Genomic DNA, 21776 nt, shown 5'->3' with positions numbered 1-21776 from the left:
CACTGGAAAATCAATTAAGTAATTAAAGAAGAAATTACTTACCTCCGAGGGGGCTGTAATTACTATTAGGAGACAAATTTATGAAAACAGAAATCCTCAACAAAAGTTGTCCGTATTTCAACTGGATCAAAAATCTGAACAGTAACATATGGACCATAGTTTAGCTACAAAAAGATAAACTGTTTTCTAAAACAAAAGGGGGACTAGTGAGAACATCACTAGTTTTGGAATTAGTGACATAAAGACAGTGATAACTACTGCAGATAAAAGAGTCTCATATCCCAAGGGTCAGGACTACAAAGTTTCAGGCAGCTTCCCTGTGGAACAAAGCCAGTCTCAAAAAGGCACTTTCAGATCTAGCATTAAAATTTCTAGCAGGAAAAAAAGATCTTTGTGGCTTCTCATGATTTTCACTTTCTTTTCCTTTTTCAACAGATACGGCAGAATCCTCATCTACTTGCTCTCCTGTCTCGGGGTTGGGATATGTGGTATCATAGTGGCATTCGCACCAAACTTTACTGTATTTTTGATCTTCCGTTTTCTCCAAGGTGTGTTTGGCAAGGGAACCTGGATGACATGCTACGTGATCGGTGAGAGCTGTTGTCTTCTTTCTTTTCTACTCTTTTTTTTTTTTTTTTTTTTTTTCCCCTGGGCACAAAGCACTGGCACTGGGGTCAGCAGACAATGAGTAACCCAAGTCCATCCTAGTTAATGCACTTGTCCTCCAAGATAAGGCTGCATGCAAATTGTAATGGTCTAGGCTCATGCCTCAACCAAATTTTTGTGGAAGCAGTCATTGACCTGTGTCCAGACCATGCTGGGGACACTTCTAGCAGCAAAACAGCCCAGTGTTTCCTTACCTGGCAGCATCTGCTGATTTGCTGGTACAGAGGCGGCCTCTGAGAATGGCAGCAAGTGCACACTCTTTCCGTTACTCAGAACTGACATGAGATGGAAATGAGTAGCAGTGTACATGCCTGCACGACCAACAGACAAAAGTGAGGAAGAACTAATGCACTAGGGTGGGCTAACAAGAGTGATGCGTCCTTCAGAACTGTCCAGACTCTCCTTTTGTACCCATCACCGTGGTATCTGAATATGCCTGTGTGCAGCTGGCCATAAACAATTCAGTAGCAATGCAGCTCTTTCTATTGATGTTATCTGAGGACTTTTATGGCTATATAATCTATGGACTCTGATGGGGAGGGATTAATACAAATAATTAAGAGGCGGAGGAGTAGAATGTGTGTATATAAACGTTTTCTTATTACATAGAAAATCACCAAGATGATAAAAATCTACAGTGCAAGCCTCAAATCAAACAGGGACATGGTTAATTTTGGCAGAGTCTGAGCATCTTCCACAGCTGCTCAGAGGAGTTAACTGCTTTTCCTCACTGGGAGGACAGACACTTGGATGGGTGCTCTTCATCCTTTAGCTGGGAGGCTTTGCTTAGCACCAGGCTGGACACCAGGGTCCATATTAGGGTTATTATTTCCTGAAAAGGGAAAAGGAGGGGAAGCTTTTTTTACGAACAGTACCGAAACAGCAGGGATCCAGACTTTTTGATAGGTTATAGTCATAGCCCAGCAATGAAGCTTCTCATATGAGTAATGGGTATTGTTGGGGCAGCTTGAATGACTGCCAGGTTCTGCTAGGGAAACTCCTCTCTAGACCATGGAATAGCATGGCATTAAGGAAAGCATCCTGCTAGAGACGAGACATCAGATTTACTTAAAAAGAAAATCAGCCATTCAGTAATCTCTGTGATGATCCAAAATATAGTGCTATCGTTGCGTAGTGCAAAAATTTGAAACATCACTGTAGTCTGTGAGGCTTGTGACATTTTTTTAAAAAATTCCTGGTGTCATTTAGATGAGTGACAGCAGAATTGCAACCAGATGTAAACAGTTACAGCGAGACCTGTGAACATTGTGGTGACGTAGGTGCAAACATGCTCCGTCCAACCCCCTGTCTAACCCTCTCAGTATCTAAAGAAAGCCCAGAAGCACCTAAGTTGTCAGGACAAGGGTACACTGCTAAGCAGCTCAGGTCCAAGATCCAGTGAAAGGGCCAGAAGCTGCTTTTTCCCCTCACGTCCAAACACATGGCCTAATTTTAAACTGAGATCTTATCCTAAAACTTTGGCAAGTGCTCTAAGCAGCACAATGTTTTATGACAGACTCATGGCTTCCTTAAAATGGCCAAGTTTTAACACAAAGGAATGTTTTGCAATGCCCAGAGCAGACTGCCTGACTTTAGGGAAAGGTTCAGAGATATTGCATCTTGAAGGCCTAGGCAAGGTGCTTAATTCTCGGAGAGAGTCATTCCCTCTAAATCCCTTCAGGGATGTACTCTTATGTCCCTAGATATCCAGAGTATTTACCAACCTAACATCTTTTAAGAGGCATGTACAGATCATCAGGAGGAGAGCTGCCATTAATACAACTCCCACGCTACTGATCTGGGCTTGAGACTCACAACAGAGTGCACCAAGAACCTCACTTTGCTTTTTCATGTAACCAAGCTCTTCCTGGGCCAGTGCTGAGCAGCTACCTTTAGGCAACAGAGTTGCCCCTGTGCTGTGCAGACATGATGAACAGTCAATAAAAATAGTAATGGTATCATCTCTCCCCACATTGCCAGCTGAAACGAATCACCATTACTTGTAAAATTGTGTCTTCTTTAGTAAAACTAAAAAAAAAAAAAAAAAAAAAAATTCTGTATTATAAGCCAAGGTATAGTGGCCTTCCAATACCAGAAGGCGGCCTACAAGAAAGCTGAAGAGGGACTTTTGAAAAGGGCATGTGGTGATAGAACAAGGGGTAATGGCTTTAAATTGAAAGAGGGCATCTAAGGAAGAAATTCTTTACTGTGAGGGTAGTGAGGAACTGAAACAGGATGTCCAGAAAAGTTGTGGATGCCCTGTCCCTGGAAGTGTTCAAGACCATGTTGGATGGGACTTTGAACAACCTGGTCTAGTGGAAAGTATCCCTGCCCAGGGCAGGGAGGTTGGAACTGGATGATTTTTAAGGTCACTTCCAACCCAAACCATTCTATGATTCTGTGATTCTGTAAGGTAAAACTCTGCTTTGAATCTGAAGGCTAGGTAGTGGTGATAGTTTTGATATAAACAAGAGCTACTTCTTAATGCATTGCTCGTCTTAACTATGGATCTCCTGGCTTGAATTATGGGCTTAATGTGGGTTTCAGAAGTGATTAGACACATTCACAAAATAAAAAAATCCAACAAAGGATTTTAAAAAATCAGCAAAGATTATGTTTGTTTTAATAAATAAAACAAGCTGTGGACCATACCATACCTTACCCCTCAGAGCAACCAGCATGGTATGACTAAACTCTCTTTCCCATGGATGCCTTGCCCCTATTACCTGCTTGGAGCAGCCTCTGCCTGGAGGATCTTCTACTCTGGGACACGGGTCAAAACTGTGGCAGGGAGAGTGCTAACAATTTACCACTAAGCACGATCATACAGTCTCAAACCCCTGTTCTGACTCTATTTAATTCATCAGTAAACACACAGTCAGAAACCCCCCTAGTTGAAGAACAGTGGGCAAACTGATGAAGAAGTGTTACCTATGCTTCCCCTGGACAGCCTCAGTGACATGCTTACACTTGTGAAGGCAAGATGTCGGGCTAGACAGACTGATACAGTACTATCCTTCCTGACGTTCCACCGGTAGTATTTTTCTTTCAAATTAGGTTTCTTTCTCTGTTGTTTATTTTGGCTTTCTCTCTGCTCAGTGACAGAGATCGTTGGTTCTGACCAGCGCATCGTTGGGATTGTGATTCAGATGTTCTTCACCCTGGGAATTATGATTCTCCCTGGAATTGCATACTTGGTTCCCACCTGGCAGGGGATCCAGCTGGCCATTTCACTGCCCAACTTCCTCTTCCTGCTCTACTACTGGTAATGTTGGAGTCATTGCTCTTGTCATTATTGCTACTGCTATTGGAGCACCTTGAGACAACTGCTGTGGTCCCAAGTCTCCAGTGTGCAAGATGTTGTAGGTTCGGAAGAAGATATTTGCATATTGTTGATTTTGGTATTTTAAAATCTCTTTAGTAAATTGCAGATATACACTGCTTTCCTTTTTCTGCCCAGGGTTTGCCTCTCTTGTCAACCACAGCTGGCCCTTCACAGAATCCTGTTGTGCTCCTGCTTAGCCTGGGTCTGGCTGTTTATCTGATTAATTTGACCGAAGTCTGCTTTTCCCATCAGCCAAGGGACATCACCTTTACCTCTAATTATGTACTCACCTCAGGCCTGAACTTACCCTACAGTTCCCATGAGATGGGCAGTACAGCTAATGAGAAAGCAGAGCACTATACTGTGGTGTCCCACTGGACTGCAGCCATCCTGTGGGACGGATCCAAAGAAACAAATCCTTATATCTTCTTCCTGCACATTGTTTCCTTAAACATTGCCTATTGCGAACTTTTAAATTGTGAATCATCTTAATCTGATGATTCTGAGCACCAATCAGTAGTGTTGCTTTATGTTCAGTTTGTAAAATACACATACATTTGAGTGCGTATATGTGTCTATCTTACAATGATACAGCTAGAAGTTTCCTGGTCTGCCTGTACTTGGTACTACATGTGTTTAGTGTTGACTTTCGTTGTTCCTTGCTGTTCTACGGGCACCTTGTTTGCTTGTTGGTTATCATACTTTTGACATCCATTGTGCAAATATAATAGTTAGATTTCTTATTTTTTTTAGCTTTGCAGAGTATTCATAGTCTATTTTCTTCTTTCTTGCCCACAAAAATCAGATATTTTACAGGAGACTGACTGGAAAATCAGTCCACAAGAGTTTCTGTATCTCAAAGACTGAAAAATCTGTGTGCTGTGTATTTACACAGGCAAAAGGCAAAGGACTTCGGTTTACTTATCGTGTTAAAGGGCAAAACCCCTATTTATGACTTCTTTGTTCTTACAGGGTGGTTCCTGAATCTCCACGTTGGCTCCTGACACGCAAAAAGGGAGAGAAGGCATTAAAAATAATGCACAATATTGCAAAACACAATGGGAAATATCTCTCACCACATTACTCAGAGGTACTGTCATCTGTTTGAGCTAGAGTTTTTTTTTTCCTAAACTTTCTTAATCTTTTGAAGGTTCAGTTGTGTTAAAATTCATTCTCTTTATGGGATGGGCAACTCTTGATGTGTCACACTGGAACTAGATTGTCAGTCCCATGCCTACTTTGTTATTTGCAAGAGGGCAAAAGTGAACTGACTGGAAAGACATGGTCTGAAAACAGAAGTTTGCAAAACAATGAATCAGGTCTTTCATTTGCAACACTCATACTCTAAAAACTTGTGGGAAATATCAGAAACTAGCCCGAGGGCCAATGGTATTTCACAGCAGCTGCTATTTTAGCTGACAGAGTGGACACAGCAGGATCCACTTCCCTGACTCCTATGCGAGAACTTACTTTTACAGTTCAAAGAGAAGACGATGTAGAAAATTGGAATTTAAGTAGAAATTTGATTCCATCCGAATAGGGGGAAAATATGCCCCAAAATTCAAAATAGGGGAATCACTGTCCAAGATCAGTATTTACAAAATAGGACAATATATGTTAGAATTATAGTCCTTTGATAAATGGTCTTGATGTGAAAGGACTGATGCATTTCAAATGACACTGTCATGTCATTGCAGCATTTACCTTGTTCTGTGCTGGGCAGCATTCCCTGGTTCTCCAGTTGTGTTTACCATGGCATTGGCCTTATGGTCCAATGACGACAACAGACGTGGACAAGGTTCCTGTTCTGTAACAAACGAGGTCTGGAGCCTAAATGCTAGCCATACTAATGTTAGAAATCATTATTTGAAGTAAGGAAAACACCTGTAAATTGTTAGCATGCAGCAGCACCGAGGTGGCATACAGAATACACTACAAGTATTTCAGAAATAAATTATTATTTTCTTATTGAAAAGAAATTACCTTCATGAAATGTCCATCAATACCTAGTAGTATCCTTTATGCCTACATACAGGCATATGCATATACATTCATTTTTATACATAGACAGAATTGTCATGTGTGACTTTTAACTAAGTTTTCACTGAGACTACAAAGACTTTGGGATGGCAGTGTTTGGAGGAGACTGATGTGTCCCACCCTGTCAGGAAGGGACATCGTAATGTGCGTGCTTTGTAACAGGTAGTTGGCAACCTGGGTTCCCACAGCTTGGTATCTTACCTAGGTCTTTCTCATTGGTCTTCTTAAGCAAGGCAGAACCTGGGCATTTAGACTAGTTTATAAAAAAAGTGGAGTTGCTTCACCAAAATCTTAGAGTATAATTCTAGAAGAAACCCAAGTAGTAATTATTGGCACTCTTCTGAAACACCAGATAGCTGTTCCCAAATCCATAGGATTTTATTTACCTGGTGAGAAACAGGCTTCATAAATCAACCAGCCAGCCTAAGCAGCCCTGCACCACTCCTACTATAGATACAGACCTTGCATGAAGTGCACAGAGGAAGAGGCATGTGGCAACAGAAGGAGTATTGAAGTGGCCAGTTGATTTATACCAATATTCCACTATCTTTCCACTTAATTAAGTATATGTTAATGACAGTTTTGGCAAGGTAAAGTTCACACCAGAGGTTCCTCAGAAAAGCTGGGCCCTAAACTGTACAATGGCTCTTAGGATGTAAGACTCTGGGAAAACGATTTTGTAGAGTCAAAACTAGACCTATCAGCAGCGATGAGTATGCTGAAACATACTCATATGAATAAAGCCACCTGCTTTATTCATAAACAACTTGTTTAAGTGCCATAACGTTGCTATAATGATGTTTCTGTGAATGTTATGTTGCTCAGGGGAGCACACAAATTTTAATGATGGAGATGACGATTTGTCAGGGGAAAAGGTTGTCTATAGCTTCCTTGGCCAAGAAATGAGATATACCGGATAAGACTGTTGGGCATTAGTGAAACAACATGACAGAAGGAGTTTTGATGAGCAATAGCAAGCTAGGCCAGCAATTAGTGAACCATTTTTCCAATGGAAGCCAAGGCATCTCTGTGATACCAGCCAAGGTTAGGAAATCACCCTCAGCTGTCCCACAACGCAGAATGAGCTTTTCTAGTCACGTTGGAGTAGCATCTTATGCAAAACAAACTGAAAAGACTGACTAAGAAGAGAGAAAAATAAATCCATTTATTATCCTTGGCTGGGGCATATATACCCCTGAGATTCCCCCATCCTGGTCAGCATTACCCAGTGCCGAGTGTGGCCCAAGACACATAGTGGGAAGGTTGTGCTGCTGCATCTCCCCTTCACGTTCAGCTCTGTGTCCCTACACCCACTTCCCCTCTTTAAACATCAGCATTATCAAACTGTCACACCAGAATGGAGATGTGTGTCCTTCCCTGCTTTTTGTTTTAAGTCATATTTATTTTTTTTTTCAGAAGTGTCCCTGCTTATGACCCTAAGCCACTCACAGCTGCAGCAAATTAACCCCCACACATCCAGATTCATGCTGGATCTGTTCCTAGGACCTTTTTAATATAAAATGTCTGTCATCCTTGGTGCTGTGCCCAGAGGAGAGAGATCATCTCCAGGAAGCGCATTAGTTGCAGATCAAGTGTATTTCTCATATTAACTCATATCAGAATTCACTTTCACAAAGCGACTTTGGAATTGCATGAAAAGTGCTGCGGATGTGGACGAACAGGGAGAAGAGAGCGGCTTTATCCATCAATGCGTTTTGGCTAAGATTTTCCAATATATCTGTAACAATTTCATTGGCCAAGTCCCTTTCATGGCTCTGCATATAGGAGCCTTGCATTTTTGTTGGCACGCAGAAACCACAGATGACCTTTGTATGAAAACAGATAAACATTTGCTTCTTTTGCTCTGTGAGTTACGACACTGGTACAGTTCAGCTCTGCCCAGAACTCATTAAAGTAATCATAAATTCTAAGCTCTTTTTTTTTCCCAGTTGCTTGTAATTATCCTAGCATGTTTTTTCTTTCAAGCTAATTTTTTCATTCTTGGTCTCTGTCCAAAAGCACAATGGACTGCAACCAGCTGAGTAAGAGCTGCTTCTTGAGAGGGCTGTGGATCAAAAAGCTCTCTCCCTTTATATATATGTCTACTATGTAGACATCTCTATTTCTATCATACATTAACTATTGTATTATAGACATGTATGGATGCACTGTCCTGTGCAGAATTAAGTTTGTGCAGAATTACATGTTTATGTTATGAGAAATCTTTAAAAATTATTGCAGAAAAACTGATGTGTAATTTGGTAGGACATAAAAAATGCCAGACAAGTTGTCTATAAAACTTCCTCCAGAGTTTTCAGACAGTGTATCTTTGGAAACTTGGGCCCTGTTGTTGAATTCCTGACTACACTGATGTGAATAGCAAAGCTCTCCTTGACTTCAAAGAACAAAAAGAGGATTTTTTTTCCATACAAAGAGTTGATTTTCTGCAGAGATTTTTTTTTTTTCACCCATAAGAAAATGCTCAGTCATGCTTGAAGTTATTATGACTTTATTAAGACATAAAAATATATGGTAGTGGCTGTGCTGCATTTATCTTTAGTCCTTTGGAAAACTAAAACCATATTTGCACAAAGTCACAACTGATGGCTGGCAGCTTGCTCGTATAAACACAGTCATGGCAGCTTTATAACCATAATATGAGGGAGTGCAAGAGCAGCGCAGAAACCCAGCAACCTCCACCTGCCCCACAAAGTGCTCTGGCACGCGGCAGGAGTGGCAGCTCTTTGAAGAAAACTTCTGGCTCTGCTTACAGAAGAAAAGCAAGAGGGAGTAGAAATGAAATTCAAAGAAATGTGGGGGTTTCTCTGCCCACTTATGAAGTTTTGTGTCACTCATTTATGACAAAGTAAGTCATGCGTAAATACATCCAGCCAAGTCTTGCTGAAAAACATCTGTGCTACCTCATGATATGAAAAACAAATACAGGGCGAAAGCTTTGGGCATAGCTCTAGCTGAGCCACTGAAACTCTTGAGCAATGCCTTTGGCTTTACTCACGTTCTCATCATGGATCTGCGTGCTCCCAGATGCTTCTCCATCCTTTCATCCACATCTCCAGGGGTCATTTTCTTGGGCTCCTGCGCCCACATGGGCAGCGAGTGCTGTGGTCCTGCAGAGGCATTTACTCCTCTCTTTGCTCTCTTAGGCCTCCTCTGAGGAGGGGAGCAATAACTGAGAGTCAAAGCACTCAGGCTGCCTGAAATCCTCCTAAAAAGGGTGCATCAGGTTTCACCCTGTGTTTTCCACAGCTGCTTTGAGATTTGATGGCAATCTCAGCCAGGGCTGTCAGTTCTTGGGCAGTCTCATGGTTTGTCCCTGCCTAAAACAACCTCTGCCTTCTCCTCCTCATCTTCCTCACCTGCCAAATAAACATATGAACAAAAGGGCTGCCACCTGACTTAGACATCATGGTTCAAAACTGCCGGCCACAGTTAAAAACAGCCTGCAATAATATGTATAATCTCTTTTTGGCCCCACTAACATTCTGGCTCCACAATATCCTAAGGCAATGAATTCCAACATGTAAACACAGGCTGTGTGAAATCATGCCCTTTTCTGTTGTTGTTAAACCTTCTAACTAATGATTTCATCGAGTGCCTCATTGTGAGTGTATTGGAGGAAGCTGTGAACAGATTTACTACACTTTGCAGGCAGTATGAGGATCATTAATTCACATTTTGCAGGTTTTTTTTTTCTTCCAGGGTAACAGCCATGTTCAGCGTAGTGCTTGTGTATTTTAAGACCCTCTGAATTTCACCAGTTTAATGTTTTGTAGCACCCAAGTGCCTTCACAGATCTGCTCTTTCTCTCACTCCTCTTTTCCTCCTGCTGCTCAGTTGTACCACCAGCCGTTGCTCGCTGCTCACCCCCTCTCTCCCTGCTTCCTGCAGCCCATCTCTTTGCCCTTCCTGCCATGATCTCCTCCTCTCTGTCACCTCTGGCAGAAGGCAGCTCTGCTCCCAGTCGCCCTGAAGTGACAACGACCACTGATTGCCTCCCGGGAAATTTCAGGTCAATCTCTCTTAGTTTACCACAAGGAAATAATTTTTCTGCTCTCAAGTCAAGATGTGGGACTTTTTTTTTCCTGAGTTTTGCACGATCATTGTTAAGGAAAGTTCATGGCCAGATGCAGTCATTAGCTATTTCTTGTATCTGTGCCTTGCTCTGGAGGACTACAAACAGCAGGCTGGCTCATCAGCACCTTTGCTCGCTGGGCAGGAATATTGCTGAGCACCGTGTTTACACAGAAACTCTGCTGCAGTGCCTGCTTGACCCCCAACAGCTGACTCTGATGCTTACTTTTCTCCTCAGATTACTGTTAGCAATGAGGAGGTCAGCAACCCCTCCTTTCTTGACCTGGTGAGGACTCCCAAGATGAGGAGGAACACGCTCATCCTGATGTACGCCTGGTGAGTGCCCATGTTACTCCAGCTTGTTACCGGGGCGAGGAATTTTGAAGAAAAAAATCCCTTATGACTTTGAGGATCTCTCCAGATGCTTGTGGTCATTAGTTTGCCTCTCAACGGTTTTATTTTCCCCTTTGCTGTTTAGGTTCACAAGTGCCCTGATCTACCAAGGGCTTGTCATGCGCCTAGGAATTGTTGGAGGAAACCTCTACCTAGACTTCTTCATCTCAGGAGCTGTGGAGCTGCCTGCCGCCCTCCTAATTTTAGTGACAATTGATCGCATTGGCCGACGCCTTCCCTTTGGAATAAGCAACATTGTGGCAGGAATTGCGTGCCTCATTACTGCCTTCTTGCCAGAAGGTAATTCCAACATAAGGCTCTTTAGGTCAATGACTTCTCTTTGACACTCCTTAAGCAGGGACAGGAGGCCACACAAAACTGTGGATAAAAGTAAAAAGTGTCTGGTGATGCAAGCAGCACTGCAGTCATGGAACAACATAACTTATTTGTTTATAGATTGCCCTGGAACATGTAATAGTTGTATCTTCGATGCGTGGTGAGCAACAGCTTGGTGTAGTCTTAGAAAAAAATGTCTATAAAGGCCCTGTACTCTTTTTGAAGGCAAATGCAAGTGAAGAGTGTACAAATATAAAGAGAAAACACATTCTTTGACTTGGAAGACATTTAATGATCTAAAAAATCAGTGATTTAGCGCAGGGAGCTTGGTGGTCTTCTCAGTTTTGAACAGAACTATACAAACCACAACACGATGTAGGGGCTGTGGAAAACAATTGGAGATTGTTACCCTGCCCTCGCCCTCCCAGAGGTTTGGACAATGTTAAGGAGTTGGAAGAAAGGTATGGCTTTTGATTAAGTCATTCTTATCTGGTTTCAAGGACAACCAAAAGGTCTAATACTGCACACAGGCTTCCCAGCACTCCTTAAATTGTTTTCCCTCCCATGTTTTTTTTTTTTTGTCCCTGGGGATGCATTTGGAGGTGCTCTGAAGTGACTTTTACCACATCAGCATGCTTTGCAGTAGCATAGCTGGGGACCAGCTGAACGGGCATTAGAGAGGCTTATTCCTCCCCAGGGATGTTCCTGTCAAAGTAAGGGGCAGTCCTGGCCAACCTTAGCGGTTTTAGATCCTGAAGTTGTATTGTGGAGCAATAGTTTTCCTAGAGAAGAGCCATGAGAAGCCACTGCAAGAGTACAAAGGGCCCATGAAAACAGGCAGGTTTGTGGTGAGTACAAAATGAAATCCTTCAAAAAGGTGTGTTGGTTCACTTCCATTTCAGTTAAGCTCCCTTTAAAGGGATCCCTCCCAAAGTACTTAAAATCAATACTATGTGCTCAGGGAGCTTCACTGCTTTACTAGAAGCAGAAACGACTGGAGAGGGAAATAGAGAGGGAAAATCAAAAGTCTGTTCCTAGTGGCAACACTGGTGGCTGTGTGACCGTGCCCTGGGATGTCACGTTGTTGTCACTTATTTGCATCCATTGATTTGACCAGGAGGCCCATGAGGACTAACTCTGCTGTCCTGGTAGGTTTTCCCCAGGTTCCCACTGCTGTGTGTCTCTCAGAAGAGCCGCCACATGTCGAGCAGATGCCAGGCACAGTGCAGGGCACCGTGATTCAGGCACAGAGGGCCTGGTCACCATGTCACCTGCTGACTTTGGGGTTAGAGCTTTGGGATCCAGGGTTAAAGCAGGAGCATCATAGGGAGCTGGTATGGCTTGAGTGAGGGGAGAAAATGGTGGCTTGGGGCCAGCAGGATGCTGCCACCAGCCTGCCCTTAGGCTGAAGTGCTGAGGGGACCTTGCCCAAGTAAGGAGAGGACAGCCTGGAGATTAGATACTTGCAGATGGGACACCTGAGGTCCAAGTTCTGCTTTCAAAAAAAGATCTGTTTATACAGACGGGAAAAGCTGCAGTGGCAGCTTGGGAGTGCTCAGTCACACTGAGGTGCTCACACAGTTCGAGTCCCCTGACAGAGGGAGGAGGCACACGGACGTCACCCTCACCTTGGGGTTCTGATGGACTAAAAGGGTGCCAGGGAGACAACATGAACTTAGTTTGTTCTTTCCAGCCTTTGCTTTTCTTACAAATGTTTGAAAATAGAACTTTTCAAGGCAAAGGCAGTGTCTTGCAACATGGGATGAAATTTCATGGGGGTTTGTTTGGTTGTTTTGGAAGAGAAATATCTCCAAGCATCTCATTTTTTTTTGGTTCAGAGCAAACCAAAATGTTTTCTTGTTCTTCCTATTGAAGCTCTGAGAAACACAGTCACTGCCAGAGCCTGTTCCAGTGGCAGAGCTCCCCTTCATGCTTGTTATTTCACTCGCCTCCCTGTCTGTCTGGCCGTGGTTAGAACATATAGGCAACCATCCGCTCCCAGGAGCATTGCAGAACTGCTTATTGCATTCCTTGTGACGCTTCTCCAGAGGCCACTGGCTCTCCAGAGAGGACACTGTGAGGGCTGAGGGATCGCACACGACACGATGGGATGGCTCTGCCCCACGGTGTGGATGTGACCACCGCACACCCTGCTGATGTATACAGGGCAGTGGCTGGGCACCAGAGCTGGGGTGGAGCCACAAGAGCCAGGCAGAGCCCTCGGGGCAGCGCAAGGCCCCTAAGCTGGTCATGCCAGGTACAAAGACAAGCACCAGGGAAGGGAAGGGAAGGGAAGGATGGCCAGAAGTAGCATTAGTAGGAGCATGTTTAATGTGCAACAGCTAGAAAAATCGTGAAGTGTAGTCAGTCTACTCTAGGGAGAATTGTTTTACTGTTCCTGCAGATGCATCTTTAGAAGTAGCTTCTTTGTGGTCAGAAGGCTTTGGGAGGTGATTCAATGGTGTTTCTTACAGCATAACAGCCCTGTATAAATAAATGCTCCTTCCCAGAGCACAACTGGGACATGATCATGGAAACTTTTAACATTCGTTCCCCCACCCATGCTGTTATGCCCCACCAGAATCTTGAATCAGTCAATTGGAAGTGATTTCTGATTCTCCAAAGCAGCCACGCTTGATGCTGGAAAGCAATAAATGCTGGTACAGATTGATATCTACAGCAGTGGCCTTTCAGTCTGATTTTCACTGATCCACTGTTTCTGTGACATAGCTTCTGCTGACCTGGGGCTGTCAGAAACACTCTGCTGGTGCAGCAAAGCATGCTTCACTTGGATTTATTTTTGAATGAACAGATATCCCATGGCTCAAAACGACAGTCGCCACTCTGGGAAGACTGGGCATCACAATGGCTTTTGAAATTGTCTATCTTGTGAACACTGAACTGTACCCTACGACACTGAGGTACGTCGAAAGCTCTCAGAAATCTTTCAGCTTTCCCCTCTGCTTTTCCCTATTCTCTATTCCACCATTTTTTAGTAAAACTTAGTTTTCTCCAGAGTTTCCTAACTGAATAGCCACTGCTCAATGTGGATGCCACATTCTGACAAGATAATTTTGGAGCTAAGTCTACATTCTGCTCCTTTAACTGCTAGTTCAACTGTTTGGTAGCACCTCTCAAATATCTGGCACTATTTTTCTTTTGCAGAAACTTTGGTGTTTCCCTGTGCTCGAGTTTGTGTGACCTAGGTGGGATCATAGCCCCATTCCTGCTTTTCCGACTAGCAGCCATTTGGTTGGAGCTACCTCTAATTATTTTCAGTAAGATCTGATTTAAAATGTAATTTTGGTTTAAATATCCTCCTCCTAACAGAGCTTTTCTTTTGGAGCAAAAGTGTAGCGTGTGGCCTCATCTCTCCCTCAAACCAGCCCCTCTCAACTTTCATGCCTAGAGCAAGAGAACGGCAAATGGGTGAAATGTGGGTGATTTCACGGCATGGTGTGGAAGAGCTCAGGTCTGCCTGGGTAACTTGACTGAAGGAGCATGAAAGAAACTACGTGAGGTACTTTAAGACTGAGAAACTTTACAGCTGAGTTCTGTAATTGCAGAGAAATAAGCTTAATCTCCCAACAGTAGAGGTTAATGTCCTCTAAAAAATATTTGGTTTGGGTTTTTTGGTATATGCAGATATGACTATGGATGTTGTGTTAACCATAGCTACTCATTCCTGTCAACTCTTTTCCTCAGTTGCATTTTGGAAAAAAAAAATGAGCCCTATAGATTAATTCTGTGGGAAAAAAATTAGCTATTTCTAACAAGGAAGCAGGAGTCTGTGGCTAAACCAGACTTCCAGGAGATATATGTCACTGGGAAAAAAGGAAAAGGGATAGCACAGAATAAGAAGGGAAACTGGTGCTAATTAAAATTTTAGCCTGAAAACAAAAATGGAAAGACAAGAGACATTTTCAAAAATTAACATTATTCTAAGAATAGATGTATATAGAAGTGCTGTTCACATTATCTAATCCTCAAATTCTGCTGCTGCTGAATTGAGTTATTAGTTGCAGAATCGGAGAGGAACAGAGAGGACTCTGCAACAGTCAGGGATCTTACATTTTGCTTGGTGGATAAGGAATTGGCTGGATGGCCACACTCAGAAAGTGATGGTCAATGGCTCAATGTCCAAGTGGAGACCGGTGATGAGTAGCATTCCTCAGGGGTCTGTGTTGGGCCCGGCCCTGTACAATGTCTTTGTCGGCAACATGGACAGTGGGATAGAGTGCACCCTCAGCGAGTTCGCTGATGACACCAAGCTGTGTGGTGCGGTCAACACGCTGGAAGGGAGGAATGCCATCCAGAGGGACCTTGACAGGCTAGAGAGATGGGCCCGTGAAAACCTCGTGTTCAACCCGTCCAAGTGCAAGGTCCTGCATGTGGGTCATGGCAATCCCAGGCACAAATACAGGCTGGACAGAGAATAGATCGAGTGCAGCCCTGAGGAGAGGGACTTGGGAGTGCTGGTGGACGAGAAGCTCAACATGAGCTGGCAATGTGCCCTTGCAGCCCAGAAGGCCGACCGCATCCTGGGCTGCATCAAGAGAAGCGTGGCCAGCAGGTCGAGGGAGGTGATTCTCCCCCTCTACTCTGTCCTGGTGAGACCCCACCAGGAGTACTGTGTCCAGTTCTGGAGCCCCCAACATAAGAAGGACATGGACCAGTTGGAGAGGGTCCAGAGGAGGGCCACAAAGATGATCAGAGGGCTGGAGCTCCTCTCCTATGAGGACAGGCTGAGAGAGTTGGAGCTGTTCAGCCTGGAGAAGAGGAGGCTCCGGGGAGATCTTATAGCAGTCTTCCATTACCTCAAGGGGGCCTACAGGAAAGACAGGGAGAAACTCTTCTGTAGGGCCTGTTGTGACAGGATGAGGGGTAATGGTTTTAAAATAGAGGGGGGTAGATTTAGATTAGATATTAGGAAAAATTTTTTACAGTGAGGGTGGTAGAACATTGGACAGGTTGCCCAGAGAGGTGGTGGATGCCCCATCCCTGGAAACGTTCAAGGTCAGGTTGGATGAGGCTCTGAGCAACCTGATCTGGTTGGAGATGTCCCTGCTTCTTGCAGGGGGGTTGGACTAGATGACCTTTGAAGGTCCCTTCCAACCCAAACCATTTTATGATTCTATGGTTACATACTTTAGCCATGGATAAATGAAGACAGTATTTCAGGAAAATCTCAATGGTCTCAAGAAACACAGATGCATATATGTGATAGGGCCTGTTGAACAAAAGCAGATTTGTCTTACATGAGGAATATCATCCTGGTTTCAGTGCAGTTTGTGTACACTTGCCCATGTGCACTTAGCTCAGGTTTTTGGCTTCTCAGATCTCCCTTTTGGGGCAATTCAGGCTGCAAATGAACCCCTAGCCCTCAAGGTTTTTTTTGTAATAAGTTAAATTAATGTAGCATAAAGATGTTTGATTAGAGTAGAGTAATCAGAAATATATGTTGCACTTTAAAAATCTCACTTTAACCTTAATCTGAATAAACTTTCCTCAGTGGATAAACCCTCAAAATAAGAAAAGTAACAATTTTCTTATTGCTTTTGTATTTCTTCGATGTCCATTGCAGGTATTCTTGCTGTTGTCTGTGGGGTCCTAGTATTGCTTTTACCAGAGACAAAGGGAATCTCCTTACCAGAGACAGTGGAGGATGTGGAGCAGCTTTCAAGGTATGATGTGTATTTTCTTACCTTTACTTGGATGAGGTTTCCTGAGGATGTTTTCCTCTACCTTTGTCAGCTGTCTAAAATTATTGATGTTTTCCAAGTGTTAAAAGTAAATTCACTAGTTAGGTTATGAGCAGGTGGTATTTTCCTCAATAAAAATGTGAACTTTTCAATACCAAAAAGAGAAAACTGTTTAAAAGAAAGCATAGGGATAGAATCTGTATTTTTCTCATTGAGACACAAAGTAGTCTTGTGCATCTCTAGGAGCAGACAGTAATAGTGTGCAAGAAAGATGCGGCAAAGTATAGCCTGCAACTCTCTGCTCAAGAAAAACCATCCGTTACCTTAATCAAAGCATCCTCTGAGGAAGGGCCCTTGATCACAGGAGCATTTCCACAATTTGTGAAGTCATTGAAAAGTCACGTACAAGATGAATTTATAGCTGAAGAGTTATAGGCGCAGCTTTCCCACTCCTGGCACACAGCAAGCCAGACTCTTCACTGCACTGCAGGTGTGCAGGGAACACTTACACCTTGGCTTACTTGGCAGCAAATATCTTGAGGGACTAGTACTATACATTAATGTTTCAAATGATGGTTTTGGATATTATATCAACAAGGAAATTTTCTATGTGGAAAGAAAATGTTTCAGTACTACAGCTTGGACTACAACTTGTACTACATCTTTTCCTGTTTCTTTCACCCTTACACCCCTCTCCCCTTCTATTTCTTCAGTCATTTTGGTAAATGTGGCAAGAAACAGAAGCACCGGGACACCAACTCTTATATTTGACCTTTGAAGGACGGCACTGAGCAAAGAACTGTGTTCCCATACTGGGAATTTGTTCTCCACCTGCCACTACTTCAAAATTTGCTGCAGAGTATGGATTAAACTCCATGTTCTTCTTCTAAGCTTAAGGACATTTAAAAAGAGCAGTGTATTTTTCTATAAATATGGAATAAATTCTTTTTTTTTTTCTGAGTATGTTGTTTGCAGGAAGGGATTACTCTGTGGTTCTGGGTAGAGAGCAGAACAGCTTAAAAAAGATGCACTATCCAGCTCAGTGAGCTCTTATTTATTTCTTCACATATTTGAGCCATTTGTTTATTTCTCTTGTTAGCATATACCTTTGGGTGTGGAGGGTTGGAAATGGTACTGCTTGTTTGAGATTTGGATGACTTTGGGGAAGAGAGGATGAGTATTTCAACTTGTTCTCCTTTGCCCTTGGAGAATCTGGACAAACAGAAGATCTGATGGCTTGGGAATGAGGATGCTGATCTGGGCGATCCTTTTTCTGATCAGGGGGGACGGGAATCAGAGGCATGCATCAGAAGACCCTCACCCTGGTCTGCTCCTCTCCGCCCAGTGAGCCTCTGCCACAAAAGCCCTGCTTCCCTCCTTGATCAAGGACTTTCTGAAATGTGGCTGCAGTCCTCCTCCTCTCCTTCCCAGGGCTTTATGTAGGTGTCATATCCTACACAGGACATTAACTCTGCGGTTCAGACCATTCTGATGCCCATCGGTGCCTCCCCCCAGACCGAACTGGGGTTCATGTGCCACCCCATTGTCCCATGCCCTGGCCAAGGACCCCCATGTTTCCTCAGGAAAGGGCTTCTGTCTACTCTCCCCTGTTGGGTACTTTTCCAACTATCTCTTTCAATAGTTGATCTTTTCCCTTCTCAAACACACTCTCTGCCCATCCCTACATACAAAATTCCCTCTCCCTGACCACTGCCAGGATGACCCCCAATTTCTGTCTTCTGTCCATTATTGTTATTTGTTCTTTCTGTCTTGGGAATAAATTATTTGGGTTGTTGACAGGTTGTCTTGGGAAGATGAGCAAGGATGAGACAAGAGCTTTGGTTATGGAGTGAAGTGTTCATGGTTCTGGTTGTTTCAAGCTGACAGCAGAATAGCTTGAGTCTGTGGCTCTGCAAGGAGATAGCAGGGACAGACTGCCTTCCCTTTCAGCTGTATGACCTTCTTCGTCAAGCACTGGGTCCTGGCCACTGACAAGTAAACAATACAGTCCTTATAGTGAAGGACTTGAGAAGATGTGGTGATCAAAAGGTATCCTGTTACCAACAGAGAATTAAATAAACCAAAGAAAGCCAATGAGCTTTTGTAATGGCTTTATAAGCTCAGAAAATAACATATTTGGCATAATCAAATACAGGGCCGAGTTTTGAATGTTCATACCACAAACAAGTAGTGCAGAGTCAGTGCAGCTGAAAGACTACTGCTCCAGTCTCACAATTTTAAGAGCACACATAGGCAAGTGCCTGCACAGGGGGATTTCCTATGGTGAGGTGTACACTGTGCATTTCAACAGTTCCCGACTCTTCCTCCCTTTTCCCAGGAACTGTCCACACCAACTCTGCTGGAAGAAAACAGGACCTTTATGAGTAATCTCAGTCTAATGTTTGCATACTTTGGGCAGCTAGCGATAAAGGGCTGTCTTTCAAGGCTGGTTCTAACTTCCTCTGAAGTGTGGTTAAAGGTCAATGGGATGCTTGGAAAAAGCCAGTAGTGATTGAAAGATATGGAACTAAATGAGCATCTCATAATATATCCAGCTAATTGGTGATATCTAGAAGACAACCCAAAACTGGAGCTACTGCTGCAGGGAGAAAACTCATCCTTCAGCAACGCAGTCTTCTGCAGATAGCCGTAAACTCCCTGGGGCTCGCTGGGAAAAAACAGCCCTGCACTGGAAGTTGTGGGCTTCCCTGGCTGGGTGCTGCGTCTCAGTGCAGGGTGGGAGCACAGGCACCCAGCTGCAGAGCTCGGCCCTGCCTTCCTTGCACCCAGCCGGCCCGCACCGCAGGCACAGCCCTTGGAGAGATGGGGTGAGGCGACCAGGTGAGATGCTGTGTGAACCGAGCCTCCTTCTTCCTTTTAATGTTTCTTCTTTATGAATTTTAATTTTTTTAAATGGGTTTCTTAAACACTACAGCAGTCTGAGAAGGACTGTGGAGATTGTTTAAAGCTATGGCTTGCCAAAGAAATGTCAATATTATTTGCCATCTGCTGCTGTTTGTGGACAACTAAAAAGTGCTGAGAAGTGAGAGACACGAAGACTTGTTTCCGGCCTTTCAAGCTGTTCTTGGTTTTGCATAGCATTATTTTTTGCTCAGAAGAGAATATAAGTGAAATATTTCGGTATGTAAAATAACTAGGAGCAGTGTCAGAAGTTTGGATCTATTTGTTTTCTAAAAAGTCATTACATAAAGGACAGCAGGAAAAAGCCTGTGTATGTTCTGACTTCTAATCTGACAGTACTTAACGACTTCGGGTAGAGTTTGTATTTGGTCATGGCTCCTGTGCTAACTCTTAACCCTTTTAGGGGAGTTTGTAAGACAGAAAATTCTTCTGTTTCTGTGAAATTTTGTGTTGCCTCATGAAGGTTGTGGTGGGCAGCAACCTTTTTTATGACCAGCGGTTTGGTGACTGTGGGGTTACGCTGTTGTAGGTGAGAGAGGACAGATGGGGTGGTGGAAGCAGAGGGAGATCTTCAGGGAGGGATGATCCCAGGGAAAACCAGCTGGGGTCGTGCAGACCACTAGACCAGGCTGCTTGCTTAAAAAGAGTTCTAAATTCATATGTGCCTCAAACCACTTAATATATTGAGCCTCATGGGAAAGTCCTACAAACTTGTCAGGTGGCAAAGCAGTGTTCTCCTAAACTGCATGGGTTTACACTAAGAGGGCTATCGTGACCGGCCTCAAGAGGGGCCAGGCACTGCCAGCTTCAATTGTCTTGCATATGTTAAACTTCAGCGGCTCAGTGAGAGATGCGATGTGTGTAGCAGAAGAAGGATCACCATACCGCTGCCAAAGACACGTGTTCAACATGACCACAGAAACCCAGGAGCTGTGTTCTGCCTGCCTGCAAAGAGGTTCCCCAGACCAACAAAAGGGTGAATGGTCACCAGTTTGGTCCAAATGTGCCACTGCCACCAAATTTGCCTCGTTACTTCATCTAGTCTGTGTGAGTGGTTAGTGATAAGCGGCAATTTTTATTGCCATTGACACTCTTGCAAAAGGAAAAGATAACAATTTACACACTTTAAGAGGGACCTCTGTAGCCACTCAGGCGTGCCCAGGCATTTCTGGTGGGTTTGGCAAGGACAGCAGGGGTGGGTTCGTCTGCCTATAAGCCAGGTATTAACCATGGTGTGCAAGAGTTCCCATTTGAAAAGCTTTACAAATCAAAGACTAAGCTGCAACACGGAATTTCTGTTGTTAGGGAAGTAAAGTACTGTGCAGATTTCTTGTCTGTCTTAATGATCCAAATTAATAGATACAGAAAATATGCTGAAGGGTATTTGTGCCCAGTGAATCCCTCTAACCAGAGAGGTGGGTGGGGAATGCTTTATCAGAGCAGCTCCTGCTCAGGAAGGCAATGCTCTGAGATGGTTGCTTCTCCCAGAATCAGACTCCAGGTGTAGAAGCCTTAAAAATCACCTTGCCACCTGGTTTATAGCTCTCATCTCCCTTTAAGTCTATGGGAGAAAAGAACATTTAGGATGCAACCCCTCCTTTTTGTATGTACATGCATACCAAAAATAAAAAGACAATATAAATTAAATGACGCGCAGCTTGGTATGCCTGGGAGGGGACCGCTGCACTGCAGCAAGTGGGCTGGCCAAATCCCAGCCCAGGACCTAGCTGTGTTACTCGGGGTACACTCAGCACACCCTGGGGATGCAGGAAGGACGCCATGCAGAGCCGGGGGTCCCCAGGCACCTGTGGGGTGCTCCCTGGCTGATATGCAAGGGGTGCAGGATAGGCGTGGGGGTTCATAGTTAACAAATGTTTAACTTTGGCAATTGTGAGCCAAGCTTTCTCTGGAAAGCATTTCTAAAGGTCTAAGCTGTCACCTCCTATAACCAGAGGCATATGTACATAATTTTCTTTTAGAGAAGAAAAATGTACATGTAAAGTTTATATAGTGAGATAAAGTTATATAGAGAAACAAATGGGTACTATGGACAACAAAACTTTATAATACATTAAATGCATTATCATTACTTGCTGCAATGATTGGCAGTTATTTCTTCACTACGGACTAACTTTAGGGTGAGGCTATTCTTTATTCACTGTTTTATATCCTTGATGCAACATTTGTACTTTTGCTGACACACAGATTTCCATGTCAATAAAAAATATGAAAATACAAAACAAATGTGTTCTCATATTTTTTTTTCCATCCCATATGTTTAATGCTATCAGATATATCTA

The 21776-nt window shown here is 43.6% G+C and overlaps 1 protein-coding gene across 1 annotated transcript in view; it reads left to right on the top strand.

Moving 5' to 3' along the window:
• SLC22A3 (solute carrier family 22 member 3) overlaps positions 1 to 17510 on the top strand; it is a 32019-nt gene extending 14509 nt beyond the window's left edge. Inside the window, exons 3-11 of the mRNA XM_086743402.1 lie at positions 436 to 590; positions 3766 to 3931; positions 4964 to 5081; positions 10362 to 10459; positions 10602 to 10816; positions 13665 to 13773; positions 14018 to 14130; positions 16437 to 16536; positions 17268 to 17510. Of these exons, the coding sequence (XP_086599528.1) occupies positions 436 to 590; positions 3766 to 3931; positions 4964 to 5081; positions 10362 to 10459; positions 10602 to 10816; positions 13665 to 13773; positions 14018 to 14130; positions 16437 to 16536; positions 17268 to 17325 (1132 nt within the window). The 3' untranslated portion in view covers positions 17326 to 17510. The remainder of the gene's footprint in view (positions 1 to 435; positions 591 to 3765; positions 3932 to 4963; positions 5082 to 10361; positions 10460 to 10601; positions 10817 to 13664; positions 13774 to 14017; positions 14131 to 16436; positions 16537 to 17267) is intronic.
• Positions 17511 to 21776: the final 4266 nt, after the last annotated feature.

This window comes from Chlamydotis macqueenii, chromosome 3 (genome assembly GCF_036417535.1).
Source record: "Chlamydotis macqueenii isolate bChlMac1 chromosome 3, bChlMac1.mat, whole genome shotgun sequence".
Lineage (NCBI taxonomy): Eukaryota > Metazoa > Chordata > Aves > Otidiformes > Otididae > Chlamydotis > Chlamydotis macqueenii.
This window is presented reverse-complemented; position numbering and strand designations above follow the sequence as displayed.